The 23,365-nt window shown below is 36.3% G+C and overlaps 2 protein-coding genes across 2 annotated transcripts in view; one reads left to right on the forward strand and one right to left on the reverse strand.

Moving 5' to 3' along the window:
* Positions 1-23,126, forward strand: part of LOC134750027 (bicaudal D-related protein homolog) — a 163,247-nt gene extending 140,121 nt beyond the window's left edge. Inside the window, exons 6-9 of the mRNA XM_063685107.1 lie at positions 4,530-4,750; positions 16,288-16,440; positions 16,932-17,036; positions 17,511-23,126. Coding sequence (XP_063541177.1) covers positions 4,530-4,750; positions 16,288-16,440; positions 16,932-17,036; positions 17,511-17,642 — 611 coding nt within the window. The 3' untranslated portion in view covers positions 17,643-23,126. The remainder of the gene's footprint in view (positions 1-4,529; positions 4,751-16,287; positions 16,441-16,931; positions 17,037-17,510) is intronic.
* LOC134750032 (putative metabolite transport protein HI_1104) overlaps positions 1-23,365 on the reverse strand; it is a 397,448-nt gene that overhangs the window by 172,550 nt on the left and 201,533 nt on the right. The window lies entirely within an intron of this gene.

Below are 23,365 nucleotides of genomic sequence, written 5' to 3' on the forward strand. Positions count from 1 at the left end.
AGTTTATCAAAACTCTGTAAAATTTCCTTCTAGAAGATACAACTGTGTGTATTCTAGTGCACTAGGCATCTGGCTATCCGGAACTGCTGAGATGCTAGCTGTCAAATTTGGGATTTTAGCTCAAACTTAGCTTTAATCAGAATATACCTACAATTTCTTTTGATGTTCGTGTCCCATACATATATGGAAAAAAAATTTTTTACAGTTTTGACTAGAACTCGTTATATATCGTCTAGAAATGTTAGTATCTTACGTTTGAATGCTATTTTGAGGCTGTGGAGTGGATAACGGCTGGGATGCTGGAGTGTCAAAATGTGAAGTTAGCATCTCATTTTCAAATTTCATTTTTTTCGCGAAAATGAGCAGAACTATGAAAAAAAACCACCTAGAACTGTAGAACTATTAGGGATGCTACTAGAACTCTTAAAAAAGATTGAGATGCTAGCACTTGATATGCTAGGTTCACAGACACCATCCTTCCATAGAAAATTTGATCTCGTGCCTTTGTTTACTGACAAAGTGGGTTTGCCAGAGTATATATTGACCCGACAATTACCAAAAGGTCACGAATTGGAATCTCGCTCGATTCGGTAAATTTTTTCATATTATTTTCAGCCGTGACAAAATTTTTGGTAGTAAATACATGACCCTCAACTCGTGACCTGCTCCGTTTCCGTGGGTGTTTTGCGTGGTGCCGAAATGTACAGAATGCCATGCGATGGTATCGGAGATGGCTCGCGGTGGTACAGTCGATGTTGGTAAACATGTAAATCTTGGAAGTTTCGTTGTAGGAAGGGTTAGTACAATGAATTGTGGTTCCTGTTCCGTTCTGTACAAGGTCGTGGAAAATTTTTCGCTCTAAGGGCCACTTGCACCATCCCACTAACTAAAAAAAATATGAATGAATTATACAAGACCTCAGGACCTCAGGTTACGTCACAGATTAGGTATCCAACATTACTCGATACGGGAAACAAACCGCGTTGCACAATGAGTATGCGACGCCCTTGCGGTCTCGGTTCGGTTTCATCTCGACGCGGATCTGGGTGCGTGTGAGGTTTCTTTTATAAACACGAATCAACTATGTGCAAAACCCGTTGGCCATTTTGTAAACTAGTAAATTCATTATTTCTTAAACTTAATTAGTAAACCTCTGTTAAATTTGTATCTTTCTAACAAAAAAAAGTCGAAATGAGTGATTAATATTTAATAACGTCCATTTGGATTTGATTCATAATGGATTACAAATAATAACGTTAGTTCTAACTATACACGGTAGCTAAAAAATTAGGAACTTTTACTATGGGACCAACCCCGAAATCGCGAAAGAAAATTTGGCTGTTTCATACATTTTGGCTGGTCCATTTTCTATGGGAGGGTAAATATTTTTTTCGCGATTTCGTAGTTGGTCCCAAAGTAAAAACCTCCCTGGCAACGGGAATGCACTTATTTTTTAGCCAACCTGTATATTACTGATATTTGTCACCTCAGCGTTGTCTTCTTCTTTGACCATTGCATAAAAGTAGCGTGTTTTTCGTGTGCTCCAATTTTTTTTTTCTCCCATATTTATATTCAACATACTGTTCACTTCTTCTATCTAACTGTGGCTTCTCTCCAAAGACGCTGGTACAGTCGCCACCATATCGGAGTTGCCAAAGTGCTCTAAAATATCTGAACACGCACTCTAGCGCCTTGACAATAGAGGCGTGTTCAGATATTTGTGAGCACCTCGGCCGCTCCCATATATCTGATGGCGACTGTACGATTTTAACCTCGGGCACTTTCGGGCACACAGTATTCGTAAGAATTTTCCACACACACACGCATTAGTTCAATATAAACTTTCTCGTGTCCATTTTCGCGACAACCAGCCGTCGGAAGCAGATATCGTCGCAATCGCACCTAATCGGGGGCGAGATGGACAGCCCAGGTTATGGGCCGTGCGCGGGGTGAATAGAGATGAGATTGTAAGGATTAGTTTGGCAGTGTAATGTTGATGATACTGGTGACTAATCTATAGTTTGGCAAACCAAATTTATCAGCACATAAGAACAATAAAAACTATACTCATCCCTTTCTTTTGGGTGTTAGTACTAGCGTAAGACAAAGACAGTATGATTCTCTCTTTCTATGTTTGAAATGAGACAGTCCTTGGCCAAACTATATTTCATTAAAACAGAAGACATTATTTATGCGATGTATTTCGGAACTTATGTACGAAATATCAGTCGCTTTTCGGTGAAGGAAAATATCGTGAGAAAATCGAAGGTTAGACGGCAGTCGCTTTGAAAAACTAGTGCCTGCGCCAATTCTTAAAATTAGTTTTCAAGCGCACCCCAGCCTCTCATTACCGTGGCAATTAGGTCAACAACGAGAAAGACGAAGAAGAATCTCTAGTAATGTTATAAACGCGAAATGTACTCTGTCTGTCTGTCTGTTACCTCTTTAAGTCTTCACACTTAAATCGCTGAACTGATTTAGATGAAATCTGGTATGGAGATAGTTTGAGGCCCGAGGAAGGACATAGCAAGTAAGTATTGGTAGGTACTAGGTATAATAATATGTGGTATTTTCTATAAAAAGGGACCTTATTGTCGATAGCGCTTACGACATTATTAAAGATGCTCCGACATAAATACAATGCCGCGCGGCGCTGTGCAGCGTAAGCGCCATCGGCAATAAGGTCCCTTTTCATAGAAAATGCCCCATATGTTTAAACGCAACTAACTAATTTCTTGCCTCTACGCGTTCGCTCCGCGCTTATCACTTGCATCACAATGCATTATCAGTTGCAACACTGGACGGCGTTATGCAACAGCGATAATGCAGACATTGTGCGGTTTATGCACTTTATACAAGGGTCTAATCCGACTGCAATATAACGAGTTCAGGACGTTTAGTTCCGTCTGCATTTAAAAGTACTTTAAGAAACTATTTAGGTATCATCTTACATGTAAAAATAGTCAAAAATAAGCTTCTATTGTTTGTATTCCTCTGTATTATGAAACAGTAAGCTACTGGAAATATCTCTCCAGAAACTACCTGCCTCGCGCAGCTAAACTGTGAAATGAACTGTCTGCCTGCGGTATTCCTGGACAGATACGACCTTCAAAACTAACTTAAAAAATGATTCCTAAATACTTTTGCAATTATATTTTATATTACCTATAGTTAAATGTATCACGGTGATGGTACCGAGTATACCGATGCGGTAAGCTACTTCTTTCCTTGATGATTAACGTAAATAGAATCACTTACTCAATGAAGCAGCACTAACGACATACGTATTAATTCACTTTCCACACAAACACCAGTTATCCCGTAAAACACCATAACCTCGTTGTTTTAAGTCGGTCAAGCCTACGTACTAATTGTTCATTGTTTCGCCACATTCCCATGCTTAGAGCTAATCACTATGGCGAAACTGAACCAACAGTGACGTTGGCAATTATCGGGAGAGATCAAGTGGAAATAATCGCCAAGTAGTTGGGTCAATAAGGCCTCTGAAATCTTAGTTCTTGGTTAGGTTTGACTCACACAAATTTAATAATGTCGCAAATACCACGATTTGTATTAAAACCAAGCGTGCCGACTTTTTCATACAAAATTTACGCATAATATCATTTTGAAATTACTTATCTGTGATAGGAAATATGTTCGTGCCTTTGGGTGCTTGCAATTTTTGGGCTGTTGCAGTTAATTATCATGCAACGAAGCATTTTTTAAGTTTTTACGGACGTCCGGCTGCAACAACTGACTCGCGTGGACTGTAAAGAGCGACGGTCAACCCCGACGCTTGGTCGGGGTTCGGACATGCGAAGTAGATGCATTTGCGTCTTCTAGTGGTTTGAATAGTGTTGTTTTGAAGGAAGAAATATATCATCAGTAATACAAACTTATATTGATTTTAAATCTGATCTCAGATACTAGACCAATGGTTTTAGACTTCTTTATGAATCCCTAACACTGAAAAAGATTAAATACTGGCAAACCAGTTATTCTTAGCTATTACCTAATTTTATATTAGGGCATTGAAAAACCGTTCATAAGTAGCATTACGATGGTTTACTAATGTATTGCCAAAAATCGTTTCCCAAAATATTACTTCCCAAACTATTTTACGCAAATTATCATTTGGCAAAATTTCATTTCGCAAATTTTCATAATCCAACCTAACCTAACCCAACCTAGTACGTCGTTTTCATTTCGCAAGTATGGGGTTGGGAAATGAAATGGTTGCGAAGTAAAAAACTTGCTAAAATTTCATTTGGGAAATGAAACTGATGCCATAAGTTTGTTGGGAAGTGAAATTTGGCGAAAAATATTTTGGCTAAACGGCGGTATCCCCATTACGATGAGTAAAATTCATGTTTTGTCTTTTTCCAAATAAAATATGGAAAGGAAAACCTTATACTTATACTTGTGTTAGTTACTACAACTTGTAGCTACACATGTTGGTTTACCAACACATCTTTGATACAATCTATATAAAATGTTTTCTAATATAACACTGTTTCCCTCTTCTGCAGGCCTCCACTCCGACCTCTCCATCTCATCTCTGGACGGCGACGAAGCCTCCACCCTCCGCCGCGGCGCCCTACTCGCCGCCTGCGCCGACGCCGTGGCCGCGTACGCAACGTTAGAGGGATCCAGAGTGCGCGACTCCATCGCCGCGCATGCGCGTAGAGCGTTAGAAAGAGAGAGGCAGATTGATGAAAAGAATGAGTTGATTGCGGATCTATCGTCTAAGGTGAGTTTTCATTGTAAACTAACGGATCATTAACTGTAGGCAAGGACTTTTATATGTATTTCCTTGTTCAAGTCTGTACGGACGCCGTCGCCGCGTACGCAACGCTGGATCTAGTGCGCGACTCCATTGCCGCGCATGCGTATAGAGAGTTTGAAAAATAGAGTCAGATCGATGAAAATAAAAGATGTCAGATTTCATTGACATAATTTGTCTTCGGCCCTTCGTTTCGTGTAGAGTGTAGAGAGCAAGCATAAAAAACCGGCCAAGTACGAGTCGGACTCGCGCACGAAGGGTCCCGTACCATTACGGAAAAAAACAGCAAAAAAATCACGTTTTTTGTATGGGAGTCCCATTTAAATATTTATATTATTCTGTTTTTAGTATTTGTTGTTATAGCGGCGACAGTAATACATCATCTGTGAAAATTTCAACCGTCTAGCTATCACGGTTCATGAGATACAGCCTGGTGACAGACAGACAGACAGACGGACAGCGGAGTCTTAGTAATAGGGTCCCGTTTTTACCCTTTGGGTACGGAACCCTAAAAAGTAACTGGTCATTAATTAAAAGTGGGTAAGGACATACCTTTCCTCATCGTTGCTTAATTGACAGCATCAACCTTGGCCTTCCGGCCAATATGTCGCATCATCATTAACAGAGTTAATAATAAATAATAAAATAATAATAAGTTATTCTCTTGTCGGTGGAGTATCTTCCAGCTTTCCCTATCCTGCGCCAGCTCTTTGACTTTTTGATACGACACGACCCCTACTTTTACTTTTGTGCGTTCGTGCTTTGCAATTGCGAATTCATAATCAAATTCATGATATTTACGAGTAAATGCTTTTCCTGGCTAGAGTTAAGATACTGTATTTAGATACAGATAATTCAACTGCAATTCAACATCAACAAGAGGTGTAGATTAGATTAGATGATTTATTTCATGAAAGACAATTTACATAATAAGTTTGCATTAATGTCAAAAATATAAGAATTTCTATCATGATCGTCAAAATAAAAATAAAAATGAAAATAATAACAATACTGATGAAAATAAAATTATAGCTCCAATAAGGATTGTCAACACAATTACAATAAGAGTAAGTAGATAAATACTTACAAATCCAAAATATAAGTAGATTTACAATGTCAATGTAAGTATAACGGTTTAGTAATCTAACTTTAATATATATATTTTTTTATTTAGGCAACAAACAGTCATATACAAAAATGATGTAATAATAAGCAATGTGTTAATAGACCTTGAGTGCCCTACCATAATTAAATAATTTCTAATCTAAAGTAGCTAGTGTAGGAGCAGTAAGCGGAAAACAAAGTTATCTTAATATGTATGCACGGGCAGGTTGCTTACTCGTACATACATCCACACGGGGTACACAAAGAAAGTTATAAATTATTTGTGCATAAGTTACCTATTACAATGTTAAATTATAGAAGTTGTTACAAAAGTTTAATTATACCTACTTAAATAAACAGTTTGTTATTGTTTACAATTTCGATTTGAAGTGAGTAATAATTTGTTCTTTAAAACTTTCACAGGTTTTATACGAAAAAAGATCAATGTGGGATACATGTATATTATAATAATTGAGTAATAATAATTTTGCAAATGCATTGTTTCATTCGTTTTTTACAATTGATTACATCATCGATGTCACGTTGCAAATAAATCTGATGTCAAGAACGTCGCCAGTGTCGCCACCGTGTGAAAATTAACGATAGTCCGACGATTCTTATCGACTCGGTATCGAATCGATTGCGATTATTGCGATTGCTAACGATGTTTCAAGCACCACGGAAACCGAATTCTGGTACTTACTCGATATTTCATTTAATGCTTTCGCTGTAGGCTTACCACTTCTATTTTAGTTTAGGCGAAGTAGTATGATCCTTCACACGTATTAATTTGCTGTTTTATACTAGTTAGCATATATATGCTACACCTACGTAGGTAGGTACCTATTTTTACTACGAGTTTTTCAATAATGATAACAGTTGAAATCGTTTGGTTGCCTCTTCGTTAAAATTTAACAATTTTGTGTATAAAATAATCATCTTAACATCGTTTCGTTTCTGTCTTTCCTTTGTTTAGGTACCTCCTACACCTGTTAGGCTGTTACAAATTATGTCGAAATCATTAAAGCCTTTTCCGTAGTCTATATTACTAAATTTACTAAGGAGCAAAGTCTGTAACACGAAATGTTTAATAGTTCTTTATTGTACAGTCAGCTGCAGAGAAAAGGTACCACCCCTGCATACAAATTTATATGGTGGGGTGGATGATGATTATGATTATGATTTTTTATCTTATCTTATCTTGCTCGCTCAAGACAAAGATCTATATTCTTCAATTTGGCACATAACAATGCAATTAATATTGTCAAAAACTACCACAGAAAAGAGGAGTATAAAATCAAAACTATTTTGATCTACAAATAAGTTTGACTAGGTATCACTAATGTAGTTACAAGCCGTGTGATATTTGACCTAAAACCTAAGGCAGATAAACACTCAATCGAACAATACAAACAATAATCGCACTTAAACTATCGTGAGACATATTTCAAAATATTTATCAGTACGGTTTTTACTCACTATTATTTTTAGTCGCTTTTGGCGACATGTTATGATAATAGTGAGTAAAAACCGTACTGATAAATATTTTGAATACAAACAATGTTATTGCATGTTATGACAGAACAATAGTACATTGTAACAATAACAAAACCTATGGGTTGATATTTTTGTTACAAATACTCATAACAACATTAACAATACCTTGTGAATGCCCATTTTCTCGTACATTCGAACAGCAGTTCAATAAATCTTTCGTCGTCGACACGCAACTTTATTATCCTACTTAAGCTATCCACTGATATCACTTAGTTTAAGTTTAATTTGGGCTGTATTGCCAACTTATCAAGTTCTTTTTTTACAATTATTCTTACAAAAATGGCGCTTTAAATTGGGATCGCAAGGTGAACTGGCAAATTCGCAAAACGTGAGCCACAGCTTAAGGAGATTACGCAGTCGATCTTTGTTAATCTGGCCGTCCAGTTAATCCGTATTAGGGAAACATTGTGAGTATTGTGACACATATTTAACAAAAAATTAAATCAAGTCAGTCAACTAGGACTCTTGCAGTGTGTTCTATCCCTCATTACAATAATGTTAAAACTTATAATATCTACAAGGTGTTTCTGACTATGAGGCTTTAAATTCAGGGCTCGATTCTACTCGCTAAACTGAGATATTTTTATTATGGGACCAACCCCGAAATCGAGAAAAAAAACATGGCTTTTTCATACATTTTGGCTGATCAGATGTCAAAGTTTTCTATGGAAAAGCCAAGAAATACATGATATCCGTGCAAAAGGCAGAAAGCTTTGTCAGCTATAAAAAAATGTATCAAAAAAACTAAGTAACTTGTATCTACGCCAAGACGGACGCATTTGTAAAAAAAAAAATAACTCGAGTAACATAACAACGCTGTTTTGGCAAATCGGGTTATAAAGGCTGACTCAGCTTCACCCACGCCGCCTCCGTTGTGGTCACCATCATGGACAGTAACGACTGGCCGCCATATTTGACCATAGACTATGGAGCGAACCGAACAAAGACTGTGGAGAGTTTTGCGTTCATGGCAATAATTTCGGAATTTGAAATATTTATAAGGTGGAATTTTGTGAATGGAGAATGGAGAACCTACATTTTTAAATTAGGTGTAGACAGAAATTTAAGAACATAGGTACTAAGTACTTACTTAACGAAAAGTATTTTTTTCTGTAACTTCTGTAATTAATTAATAATTATACACAGCAGCAGCAAAAGTAGGAGGCCAACATGAATGAAAAATCCTGAAAGTAAGTACTACTGACTACTAAAAGGAAATAACCAAACTGAGACGAATTGTCTGTAATTTTCTGAACAAGTCTGCCGATTTTTGCGGGGTAGGGGAACGTCAAATGTATACGTAACGTCAAAATAGCCATGTCAGATTAACGTCAGTCCATACATTGTGTATGACCATTGGCCGACTATTTTCGACAGAGGGGAACGCCTGTTAATGACTATTCTGTTTGGTTATATCCTCTAAGACTGACTATGTCCAAATTTGAGCACTTCTTTCACATAATAACAGAGGCGCTAATTGACGTTTTTCATTCTAGTATGTCAGTCAGAATCAAAAAATAAAAACCTATATTTCGAAATAGGTACCTATTGTAATAATGCCTAACAACTCCCAAGGTCCGGTGTCAAACGTAACATACCTACGAGTAGGTTAATACGTTCGTTAAACCGATTGTATGTGTTTTTTTACAATAGAGTATTCTCCTCCTAGTCAAATCAGTTTCTTTTTCAGAACTGTCATAGGTAACGATTTGCTAAAATGGAATTTATATGAAACATTACACAATGACGTCATCACGGTCAACTCACCTACTTTTCATACTACAATCCGATTGATTAAATAGAAATTGTGTTTAAAAATAACTGCTATCTATATTTTTCTAATAATTATCTGGTGCTTTATTTCATGCATGGTGTGAAATAATTTATTTTAAATACAGTGTAATACCCTATTATGGCACCGATTGTATAAGTTGGCGTTTTTCATATTTTATACATTATAAATTATATTACAAAAAAATAGAGTGAGTAAACGTTTTACATACAAAACTTGTCGGGGTAGTATCCATTCGGTATGAAATTCTATTAACTACTTATTTTATTCTGTGGGAAATAGTTGTTTAAAATAAGTATCGACAGGCGTTTCTCTTATTCTAGAAGCCATATTTAGCAGCCGTAAAGGAAGTTAACGTCGCTATTAAACCTCGTTGGATATAGCAAACGGTTGGGAACAAACGCTTCCTTTATCACCGGGGCTATTTCTTCATTCAAAATGGTAGCTGTGACGTCAAAGGTTATATTGACGTGTGTTAGTGAAGAACTAGTAGCTGTATTAAAAGGTGTATTAAAAAGTAAAGCTGTATTAAAAAGTAGTTGGATTTAGGTATTTAATGTGATTTAATATGTGTTCAAAACGCGAAAGTTTTAAATGTTATAATGAGGGCTATCGTTTTTTTGCTCACCAGTTGGCGCCTCTGTTGATGGTGGTCCAAAAAACTAAAGAACAGCTGTCAGTCATTGAAGTGACAAGTGACATTTGACATTTCGAACTTTGCGAAGACCACCATCTACACTAGCGCTCCTAGCGGCGAATTCATACGCGTTAGCCCTCATTAATGACTGGCTGGGAAAATGCATGAATTACAAAAGATCATAATATCATAAACAAAAGAAGAAATTCCCATTTTATTTTTTTCCCTCGCGCAGTTAAACGTCAGTCGTATTTTTGTAATTTTCTGACAAAGATTCGTTACTTCGTAACAAGAATTGCAAGCACTTACTTTATACTCTTGCCACTCTTGGTTACTTTAAAACAACGTTTCTTTACAATCCTCGTAACTCGTAACACAATAACAAAAGCCTATCGTCAGTAGCCAATAAAGTTATTGCAGAATGTGTGTCGTTGGCGTACGTGTCGCCATTATTTTTTAGATTAAGCCAGGTCCCCACAGAAAACCAGCGCCACGGTTTGCCGCGGCACTATGCTGAGTAGGGATCCTTTTTGGCGTCCAAATGTTTTTTTGTCTGCATGCTTTTCTTTTTTATGTACTATGTTGTGGCGTCAAATAAATGTATTTTCTTTCTTCTTCTTCTTTCTTTCAGAACGAATTTAAAGTGTTATTAGATGTCATTGTAGCAAACTGGATTTACTATTCATCGGTCATTTCACTAAACGAATTAACCAAGTAATCTTTTAGGTACTAATCAAATAATTTCCTTAAATATCAGAATATCACTTTCTTGTAGGAATTAATTTTGAATCCCAAGCTCTATTATAAATGGTACTACTAGGAGAGGCTCGCAGAACAACGGACGGAGTGGCGGAAAGGCGTTTTGGAGGGTCGCAAGTATTGTGATGAGACCTGGTTCGCCGCACTCGCTGACAAGAGGCAAAAACGACGTCAAGACGTTTCAGTACCGTTTTCCGCAAGCTTCTCTTGTCAGGCCTGCGGTAGGCCATGTCGGTATCGCATCGGTCTTTTTAGCCATCAAAAACGGTGTCTCTCCGGTGTTACACCATAAATCGTCTGCAACAGACGATAAGGCCAATGATGATGATGACGTAGACGTAGGACGCACTATATACTTCATTTATGGCAAATGTAAAGGATAAAGGAATACTTAGTTGCTTTCATTACCTTTCAAATGAAAGCATTTAAATCCAAGCTAGTTACACAAATAGGATTTTTCTCCACACGTCACTATTATTGGACTAACTATAAATACGATAGAACGGTACTGCCAAGGGCAAAGCCTTAAACGTGAAAAAACGCCCTCGCTTCATTGGGTTACTTTTTAAATTTACCCGCTCGAATCCCATCTACATCCATTACTTATGGCCTATTTTGCATATTCTTTGGGTTTAAGTTGTAGTTTTAACCTTAACTATTACAAAACAAGGTTCTTATTTGATCAACTGAATAAAAAACACGAACTGCAGAGTTCAGGCGAATAGCCTTGGTTAGTGACACAAAGTTAAAGTACTACATTACAAGGTTGAAACTTTCACGAAAATGCTGACTAATTAATATAAAACACTTGAAAAAGTAAAAAAAACTGCGGGAAAATTGACGTTCAAGTCATAGACATAGACCCGAAATGCCAATTTTATATTTTTTATTATACGATTATGTAACTCGAATGTGAGTCATTCGCATTAAAATATTATTAATTCAGAGAATTCAGACTAACTAACCCCGGTCAAACAACTTTGTCAATAGAAAAAGGTGCGAAATTCAAATTACCCCTTCGCGGACCATACCCCTTCGCGCCTAATTTTTTTTAATTTGCCGCTTTTCTACTCACGGAAATGGCTTGACAGACTATAAGTAAATTACTGCCTGACACTCTTTGATAGAGAAAGATAGTCTTATTGCGATTCCTATAAGAGGAAAGAGAAAATAGTGCCATAGGCGATGGAGAAATACAGAAATTTATAAGAGTGAAAGAGAAAAAATCCTATTCTGCCCAAATTTTATATGAATATTCTTTCTCTTACCCCCGGTCGCTCGGTGGCGCGTCTATAACTACCAAGGGCCTGACACTCTTTGATAGAGAAAGATAGTCTTATTGCGATTCCTATAAGAGGAAAGGGAAAATAGTGCCATGCTTTGTCCTTATCACCGACCGGGTTTTTTTTTTCATGGTCGGGTTATGGCAGCATAGGTAGGCGATGGCGAACTACCGAAATTTATAAGTGAAAGAGAAAAAGGATTATGCTGCCATACATTAACCTGTCAATACATGAATATGTCTTTCTCTTACCCCTGGTCGCTCGGTTTCATGTCTATAACTACTATACTATGTCTATGGGTTTATGCATTTCTTTATAACTGGCAAAGAGAATCAAGTTCAGCCAAACAACTTATATTGGTCATAGACCACCGATTATTTTTGTTTGTTTATGATAGAGACGTCCTACAGTTATCGATTAATTCTATGTTCGATTCAACCGATGGATCGTATCGCTCTGGTTGGCAAGAACACGGGTCGCTTGCCATTCAGGGTTCGGGGTGAAAGCGGATGGGTGACCTCGGGATTATGTCATTAGGAACGGCTTTTGTTTCTTATATTACAACTTTCTTTGTGTTTGTTTTGAACATAGACATAGTATATACAAGTAGTTATAGACGCGCCACCGAGCGACCGGGGGTAAGAGAAAGAATATTCATATAAAATTTGGGCAGCATAGGATTTTTTCTCTTTCACTCTTATAAATTTCGGTATTTCACCATCGCCTCCTACCTATGATGCCACCCGGTCGGTGATAAGGACAAAGCATGGCACTATTTTCTCTTTCCTCTTAATCGCAATAAGACTATTTTTCTCTTTCAAAGAGTGTCAGGCCCTTGGTTTTGAATGACTCGGTATGTTATTATGGAAAATGGCGTGGAGTCAAACTATGCCAAATCTCATGGCATTTTCAATGACAAAGTGAGCCAATGTATATGTATCAGCGAGTGGCATGCTCTCACCAACAATGGCCACGCGCTCACCAACAGTGGGCACGCAGAAAAGGAACAAAGGTTTTCTTCTGTCTTTGGCGAAAAAATCATTTGAGAAGATGCAGAACATTACGTCAGGCGGGTCATGCAACCCTCGCACGGTTACAGATTTAACGTACTAACAGTAACACTTAACTGAGGGTAGGTAGACCTTATCTCATTGCAATAAAGTTTACAAGTGGTCCATTATGTATGTCGAGTTTGTCGACGATGGAATAGAATCTTTGTTTGACCCTCGTTACTCGTTATTTGCAGTTCCGTAGGTATCACTTTATTACCTATATTGTAAATTGCAACCTGCTTTGTGGCATATACTTAACTGGTTAGGTTCAATCCATTTTTTACATATCCAATTAAAACATAGTGTATGTAGTCTACAATGGTATCGAAAATTAATAGAATTCAAAAGTGATAGGATCATGAAGTAAGTATAGTTAACATAACAACAATGCGAGTCAGGGGTCGGAAACCGGTATTTGCTCCATACAAAAATACCGGTATTATTACGTTAATTTTCGTTCTTTTGTTTATAATTTCATTTTTAATGGGACGTTTTAATAATGCAAAATTGTTTCCTAAATACATGATTCAGTCCTACGTAATAAGCATAAAATAATTCAAAATATTGGGCTATTTCGGGGTTTTTTAAAAATTCCGGTTCCGAGCCCTGATGCGAGTAATCTCGCTATAAGCTTGAGTAAAAATCTAATACCTACTACTTGATATTCATGAAACTGCTTAGAAACCGCGCCATTAGCCCATCATAATTGAACGTCTAAATAGCCAAAAAACTAGGTTCACTTTTTATTTTAATCGAGCATAGAGTTCTCACAAGTCGTTTACAATGCTCAACGGGCATAGAGCACGCAACGCTCTACTTTCTTTTTCTTTCCGCGACTCTGGGCACCGATCTGTCTAAGAGATTGCTGCATGTGAAAGGTCATTATATTATTAGGTGTGCATGATGGAATGGATTTTCTGATTAGAGAATTTGTAATGGTTGACCTATTAGACCACAGACGGCAGAAAAAAATTATTTTTACTACTGTTTTACTTCTGAATTCTGAATCGAATGCATCTGATTAATTACGAGTTATGGCTATTGCTACCGCATTTCCAATTGCATTGCTCATTTATGTATCTACGCCAAGAAACTATAAATTATTCAAATCGTGATCAAAGTTATTTTTATACTTGATTAATAAAATGTATCATTATATAAGTGTAGCAACTAACAACATGTACATATGAGTTATGCAATTAATTAAAATTAATTAATTCCAGAAATTATATATCCATCATATTAAATCTAATTAAGTGATAAAATACACACTCTTAAAACACACACTCACACAACATTATTTTTGAATAAACATAAGTTATTAATTATAATGTAATAGTTATATAAAATAAAAGGACATATTTTACTATAATTACAGATATTTGAGATTGTCAACGACTCGACGAATCCTTACATTCTAAAAGCATTAACCTAAAATAATTACAATAAAATCAACTATTACAATGTAAAATAAAAATTTACGATAAATCGCAACTGGCAACATTGAAATTAAAACAATATTAAAAGGCGAATCTCGCACGAGATATTACTACCATAAACTACATAATTGACAATAAGAATATCTTTTTATTTCTCACGATCTTACTTCCGCAGAGGAAAGGAAAGTATGAACAATGTTTGTTACGTCTCAAATAAGGTCGCATAATCTTCATTGTTTTTAAAATGGGGTTTTGCAATGTTCAATAAACACACACATTAACCTGGCATTAGTATTTATAAGCTGTTCCACTCAGATTACTCTGTAAGCGGTTTATCTAATATTTGATTTGTAAACCCTGGCCTAGCCTAGAGATTAGGGATGATTCGTAGCAACCCTCAATCAGGGATCAAAAACGGAAACAAACATTTACTCTGTTCCTGTTAGGAAAAGTGAATGGAAAAGCTTAGAAGAATTCGAAATTCAAGTCATTAATCTGATTAATCCCTAGGTTAAGTAACTTGGAAAGCGCAAAGGTGATGAGGAGGTCCATTTAGATCTTGGGTTCTGAAAGGCAGTAACTTAATGGTAACGAATTCTTGCATGGCAGTCAGTCAATAGGGAATATTACGCGAAAATCTGCGCAGGGGGCGCCACTACTACAATCTGAGGGTCTATCGCAAAACAAGAAAATCGAAATTTCGTTATCTAACATCTCTGTCACATTTGCATATTCGAGCGATAAAGAGGCAGATAGCAAAATTTCGGATTCGCGTTTCCCGGTAGGTCCTCTGTAAACAAACCGCCTTGGTGCATCAATGTCTTATTTTATTATCTCTGAAAACTTCAAAAGGCACAGTATGTATAAGTTACTCTATGGTTTGCTAAACGGGCTAGTGGTGCACTCTGGTGGCAGATCATTGCAGTAATACCCCCTATTTATTGTACCAACAATCGGCATACAGAAATGGATTAGGAAGTAAAATCTATTTTCGGAAGATGCACTAGTTAGTCTCAAGACAATTGCTAGACAATCGCACTAAACAATAGCAAGTAAATATGCGGCACACCGCACACCTTACAATAGTAATTGGGTCACCCAACGCGGAATGAAGTTGTTTCTGCAAACGACGATTGGTTTTCATTATTTATTGCGTGGGACTTTGTGAATCGAATGTAATCGCTTTTGTAGGCAATTATTGAATGCTTGTTAGTAACGCTTTGTTACCGTGGCGATGACATGTCTCAACTTCAAACTTAGTAAAACTGGATATTGATGATAAAAAAAGTAAAAACTGTAATAGATGTCATATATTAAAGAAAAAGTGACGAAGCCCTCCAGTGGTGGTTAATATATGACATCTATTACAGTTTTTAATTTATATATAGTAGTGTGACTACTTAAAAAACACAAATCAAAATATTTAATAAAATAATTTGATTTGTTCCCAAACTTGTTCATAAAAAAAGCAGTTAATCTTCTTTGTTTCTCCAAAATTAAAGATCCCAAAACATAAATGCGCTCACGAAGCTGAGAACCGTAAGTGCGAAGACGATGCACACATTTTTCGCGCTTCAAATTCACGCCCTGTGCCCAATTTTTTGTCGTTTTTGCGACAAAGATACCTATCGTAAAATTTACTCATGATCAATGCAATACAATACAAGTACTCTTTATTGCACACCTCAATAAAAAAACAATATAGAAAGAAAACAGCAATAGAAGTAGAGGAAGTGATATTGGTTTGTGAACACAGTCTGGTCTGTGTCTGTATCTCGGGCACTAAGTCCGAAAATAAAGCTGATCCACAAATATCTATTGAACTACATAATATATCTATTATGAGATATCGAGTTAACTGGCAAATCTGTTTGATTTCAGTTATCCGTGGCCGAAGTAGAGCTGCGCGCTGCGGCTGAAGAAAGAGACAAACTGCTCAACGACGCCAACTACAGTAGCCTCCAGAACGACGAGGCCGTCACTCAGGCCAGGCGGGAGAGGGATGAAGCGATAGAGAGGAAGAAGACAGCTGAGGTAAGCACTTGTTCAAATAAAACTACATGGAGAGACAAGCCTTTAAGAAGACTCCAAAACCTTCAGGGTGCATGGGGCTAGGTTTTCTCCCTATCTCCCACAGAGGTATCTTTGTCGTGTCCGTCTGTTAAGTCGGATATAGTAAGCTACTTACCTACATTTATAGCACACTAAGCTTATTATAGAATATGAGTAAGACAGTTACTAATATTAAATAAATTAAGCACAATGACTCAACTATTTGAGTAATTTTCATACAACTGCTAAACTCCAAAACTGTTCTCGTGTCATTTAAAAACCAAAGACCATAAAATCCCACTGGTACGGGCATTAAAACCATTATGTCAACTTGGAAATATATTAACAATCTCGGTATTTTCAAACCAATGCTTTAATTTCTGAAAAAGTGAGGTGGCCAGTCTGCAGTAAAACAAATTTTCAAATTTTGAACCAAAATAAATCCGCTAATCATTTCATGTGTGGTATTTCAGGTATCGCTCGCCAAGACCCGAGTGGAGCTGATGCAGGCCAACAGCCAGCTGTACGAGGCGGTGCGGCAGAAGGTGGACCTGGGCCAGCAGCTCGAACAGTGGCAGGTTAGTACAGCAACATAAAAGCGCTACCATTTTAGGCCCGCTGTGGAGTTTTGCTGCCAACCCGTCATCAAAACTGATATCTGTTGATTGAGAATCAATTTATAACTTTCGGCCGACAATTTTCACACGCCAAAATTTTGGTCATAGTGTTGAATATAACTTAGTTTAATGTCTGAATACATCACTGTAGATAACATTACCCCAAGTCAAGACAACCCTGTAATGGACGCCGAGAAGATATTGAAAAAACCGTACCGCTTATAGATGGATGGAAAGCAACAATGATTCCGGTGCATAATTTTTTAACTACTAAATATCTTAGAATAGGTATTACAAACAAAGCAAAGCCAATTCAACCAAATAAATATTTGCAAGCCAACGCTTTAGTTTCACAAGAACTTAAACGCTAACCGGGAAACGGCCACACTTACAGTGTCTGTAAATACTTGATTCTAAAAGCAGAAATAATTCCAGATGGACATGCAAGAGCTGATCGAGGAGCAGATGAAGCACAAGCTGACGTCGGAGAAGCGCCGCAAGCTGCCGGAGCCGCCGGCGCCGGCGCCGACGCGCGCGGCGCGACTCCTCGGATTTTTTCAACGGTGATCTGTTGCACGCTCTTGGGACCTCAAGCCATACACAAAACCATATCAACTATCACATTGTTCATCGTCAAACAATACGACCCGTTCACTTTTAATTTCATCGCCGCTTTCGGCCTGACCTTTTACGACAGAAATTTGATTTTCATTCTCGCCGCCATCTTGAAAGATGGCGCCGTTTTGGAATTTTTAGGGTGCGTTCTGATTTTATTTTCCAAACCGTGTGATGTGTACACCGTGGCAGTGATAGTTAGTGTCTTAATTAGGTTTTTAATTGTAACTGTACACATTATTTTTAAATTACCGAGTGTAGAGTGTATTTGCACGTTAATGCAATTATTTTATTTATAAACGACATGCTGTATTATTTCTTAGCGAATCGAATGTGAGTTTTGGAATGGTAGGTGGTTTTGGTACAACAGATTCAGCTGAATACGGACTGAGCCGAGAGAACTGACATATTTACGTCCGTATAAAAATAATTTACTAGTACTATAGTATCATTAAAATAATATTTTCAATTTCTAATATTTTAGATCTTTAGTCACGTCCACTTAACTTCACATAACTGCTTGTTTTTTATAATAAACCTTTATAAAAGAGCGTTTGATTTACCTTTCCAAGGTTGTCCAGTAATGACAATTTTAAGTAAGAAAATCATGTCGCTGATGCATTTAAAAAGTTGCACTTTTTAATTATAATAAAAACATTTATTTAATACCTTAATTCGCCATTCCTTAACTAACATTCCCATTAAATTTAATGTGTATATAACTGAATTTAAAATATGTTTAACAAATTGTATTTATGAATATTTTTCAGACGATCTCTTTTAAGGACAGTACACTTTAATATACCTACTTAGTTAAAACAAAATAATGTTTAGTAGCGCCTCTAGTGGAATATGAATGAACTAAATAGACACATTTAGTTTACTCTAGGTCCCAATTTTATACCACTGACATGTATTTCGTTAAAAGAAAATGATTTTCGTACACTAGTCCAGTAAAGTTGATCGTCTCAAAAATATCTGTAGTATTTTATCTTTTTGAGATTGTACGTACTATTCCTACGTATAGTTTTAACGTTTCACACAAAGTGAAAACAGGTGCACCCATAGTGTAGTAAAATGATTAAAATAAAATAATTATGTGAAACGAGAGGGGCGGCGTTTTTAAATGTATTTTGTCATATTTTATTAGAAATGCACGACATTCGATTTTTTTTTATTTCAGATGAAATTTCAATACTTCATCAAATTACCATATAAGTAATTACATAATTAAGGTGTCAAATGGTATGCTTTGAAACAAAAAATGTTTAGTACAATATTTTTGCCGCCCCGATCCACTATTTTGAAATAGCCATATTATTATTTACAGAAACAATACAGAATACGAATTACATGATCTGCTGCAATTTTAGAATAAAATAAATTAATCACTAGTTTAAAATAATATGTATTAATTTTAAAATTAGATAATTTCACGAGTAATTTAATAATATACACACAGTATGTGAAATTGTTTTGCAATGCAGACGAGGATGTACCTAATTACATATATTTGAACTGTGCCTTAATTAAGTACCTGGCCTTTGGTGCCTTTTTTCTTCATTAGTAAACATTTTACCCGTACTTAAACATTGATTTTTTAAAAAAAAAAAAAAAACCATTACTTAGGTATTGTTTTATTACCAATGATAAATTGATACAAATGTTAACATGCTTTACTGTCACTTAATTTGTAGAAGAACATTTTATATCTTCATATCCGTATGTTAAACATAATTTTATTGTATTGCAAGAAGTTAGAAATATGATGGCTAAACTATAAGTACACCAACTAGGATCCGTGGCAAATTCTGTAGATTATAATTTTTATAAATTTTTGTCTTGGTATGGCCTCTTGCCTGTCAAATAACCAAATTTCCAGGGCTCGGAACCGGTATTTTTTTAAAACCCCGAAATAGCCCAATATTTTGAATTATTTTATGCTCATTACGTAGGACTGAATCATGTATTTAGGAAACAATTTTGCATTATTAAAACGTCCTATTAAAAATGAAATTATAAACAAAAGAACGTAATAATACCGGTATTTTTGTATGGAGCAAATACCGGTTTCCGACCCCTGCAAATTTCATAGCCAATTCTTATACCACTACGTATACTGAATATACATTGAGTGTTTTGATGGTTGGTGGCGCCACTGTCAAATAATATTATAGCAATAAATAATACTTCACTAGCGCCACCTGTCGAAACTCCAGCAGATACAAAACGTGTCTCAATAGGTTATATAGGCGATTATTTTGATCTCCAATCTTGCCATTATTGGTAAGAGGATTTTTTAAATAATTGTTTTTGAGACACAATGTACCTAAGCATTTTTTTAAATATGTATATAAAAATAGGACCATAAAACACAGGTTAATTTATTGCTATAATTAAAATATTTTTTTTTTAAATACGCAGGAAATTTTAAACCAATCTTTGAATTTTTTTAAGTAGGTTTTTTTTACAAAGAATGAGATAAAAATCGTGAATATCAAAACTAGCTAATACTTTTTGAGATTATAAAAACAACGGCACAGTCAATTTTGATTTTTTATAGATTAAGTACATTTTATTATTTTTAATTAAAAAGACATTTCGCAATATATTTTTTATTAATTTATTGTTAAGACTGAATTGAAATGTAAAAATATGAAATGTGCTAACATTTGACTTTATACGGAGTCTGTTGTTCAATATGAAATTTAATGGCCTTAATATCATAAGTACATATATCAATGTTTACTTTAAGTGTAAGGCCTGAGTGGACGCTCGTGTTGAGCGTGCAGCGGGGCGGGGCGTGCGGCGTGCATGTTAAACAAATGCAAACGTATAGGAGCGGCCTTAGTGCACGCTGCTCACATCACTTGTGAGTCCGACGCCACGCTGCACGCCGCGCCGAACGCTCCGCTTCGAGCGTCCACTCAGGCCTTACACTTAGAGGTGTCAAACTATACTACCCAGGGACCCTAGGTATCTTATATGTACTTACTCAAGGAGGTGATTTAGCAACAAAAGAGTACAATCATCAAAAGTAGCGTATCAGGCTATGGGTCAAAAGTATCTCTGATAGCTTATCAAAGAGAGATATGTCTCTGTATATATAACAATTAAACTGTTGCCGATACTTTTGAATGCAAACTGTCGAGATATCTTTATTAGAAAAGTAATCGAGGGTGGCTTATCTTATCTTATAATTTCGGGAGCCCTTGCGGACACATTTCGACCCATAGGAAATAATCCGTCAACTACTCAAGAGCTTTTTCGGCACATAGCCTGCTCCAAATTCCTTCATTCTTTGTCTGTCTTGAATGTCTTGATACTTTTGGCGCGTTGTTTCATACGCTAGTATTGATTCTGACTGTACCACTTCTTGCAACAGGGACATACTACCGGGCCCTGTATACCTTGTAGGGCGCTTTTTGTAATATCCACTTTCACGTAACACTTCGATATATTTTTTTTATACGTCAGGGTGACGCTCATAACTATAAAATATTCTAGCCGTAAGAGTACCACTGACTGAAGTCGTATAACTACTTAATTATCGCTACAGGCTTTTATTACAAGTCTTACTTTTCTAAAATAGCTGCATTTAGTATTAATTAAGACATCAACCGTGTTTGGTACCTTATGTCTTGCAGGTTGTAAATAGGAACAGTAGACTCCTATAAGATTTAATAATTATGTACATGTGTGCAAAACAACCGTGAATGTTAACAATAGTTTTTATATTTAATTTCTTAAGCACAAACTTAATTTCTTTGGCGAGTATAACTTCATAGTCATTCCATTTTATCGAATCATTGTGATTGTATCGTTATGAGTCATTTCTGTGGGATGACAAGGTAAAATTGTGGCCCTATGATGCCTCCTTGTGGTACACCTTTAAAAAATCATATGGTGCTGATGTAAGCCTATGATACACGGGATTTAGTCGATAAAAGAAAATGCATTAACTACTCTCTCGCTCTATTATTCACTTCTCAGAAAGAGACCCACGAATTCCATGATTTACTCGTAAGTACCTAGCGATAACTGTTATTACAACGTCTCGAAAGCCTTTATGTGATCCAAACGATATAATTTTAAAATAGTATTAGTGTTCACAGATCATCTGAATCAGTGCAAACGTACTTAATGTCACTTCATCGTAACTTAAGATTTTAATAAATCATGTACTTACTCAAGGAGGTGATTTAGCAACAAAAGAGTACAATCATCAAAAGTAGCGTATCAGGCTATGGGTCAAAAGTATCTCTGATAGCTTAGCAAAGAGAGATATGTCTCTGTATATATAACAATTAAACTGTTGCCGATACTTTTGAATGCATACTGTCGAGATATCTTTATTAGAAAAGTAATCGAGGGTGGCTTATCTTATCTTATAATTTCGGGAGCCCTTGCGGACACATTTCGACCCATAGGACCCATCCGTCAACTACTCAAGAGCTTTTTCGGCACATAGCCTGCTCCAAATTCCTTCATTCTTTGTCTGTCTTGAATGTCTTGATACCTTTGGCGCGTTGTTTCATACGCTAGTATTGATTCTGACTGTACCACTTCTTGCAACAGGGACATACTACCGGGCCCTGTATACCTTGTAGGGCGCTTTTTGTAATATCCACTTTCACGTAACACTTCGATATATTTTTTTTATACGTCAGGGTGACGCTCATAACTATAAAATATTCTAGCCGTAAGAGTACCACTGACTGAAGTCGTATAACTACTTAATTATCGCTACAGGCTTTTATTACAAGTCTTACTTTTCTAAAATAGCTGCATTTAGTATTAATTAAGACATCAACCGTGTTTGGTACCTTATGTCTTGCAGGTTGTAAATAGGAACAGTAGACTCCTATAAGATTTAATAATTATGTACATGTGTGCAAAACAACCGTGAATGTTAACAATAGTTTTTATATTTAATTTCTTAAGCACAAACTTAATTTCTTTGGCGAGTATAACTTCATAGTCATTCCATTTTATCGAATCATTGTGATTGTATCGTTATGAGTCATTTCTGTGGGATGACAAGGTAAAATTGTGGCCCTATGATGCCTCCTTGTGGTACACCTTTAAAAAATCATATGGTGCTGATGTAAGCCTATGATACACGGGATTTAGTCGATAAAAGAAAATGCATTAACTACTCTCTCGCTCTATTATTCACTTCTCAGAAAGAGACCCACGAATTCCATGATTTACTCGTAAGTACCTAGCGATAACTGTTATTACAACGTCTCGAAAGCCTTTATGTGATCCAAACGATATAATTTTAAAATAGTATTAGTGTTCACAGATCATCTGAATCAGTGCAAACGTACTTAATGTCACTTCATCGTAACTTAAGATTTTAATAAATCATGTACTTACATAATCTACCTTCATTTGTTTGTGGAATTTAAATAAAGCATGAAATTTTACGTACCGTGGTGTTTTAATGTTCTTCCTATACATATAGTTCCTAGAGTTAGACCAAGATAAGGGTCGGTTGCACCAAACTGTTTGTCATCGTTAAAGAGTTCGCTAAATTTTATTGTTAAGAAAGTTTCATAGTAAACCGCCGCGGCGCGCCGGGTGACGTTGATCAGTGTCAAGTGCGGATGGTGCAACTGGCACTTAGTCTGCAACGATTTTGATAGCACACGCAGTGCAAGTGTTATTTT

This window comes from Cydia strobilella, chromosome 19 (assembly GCF_947568885.1).
Source record: "Cydia strobilella chromosome 19, ilCydStro3.1, whole genome shotgun sequence".
NCBI lineage: Eukaryota > Metazoa > Arthropoda > Insecta > Lepidoptera > Tortricidae > Cydia > Cydia strobilella.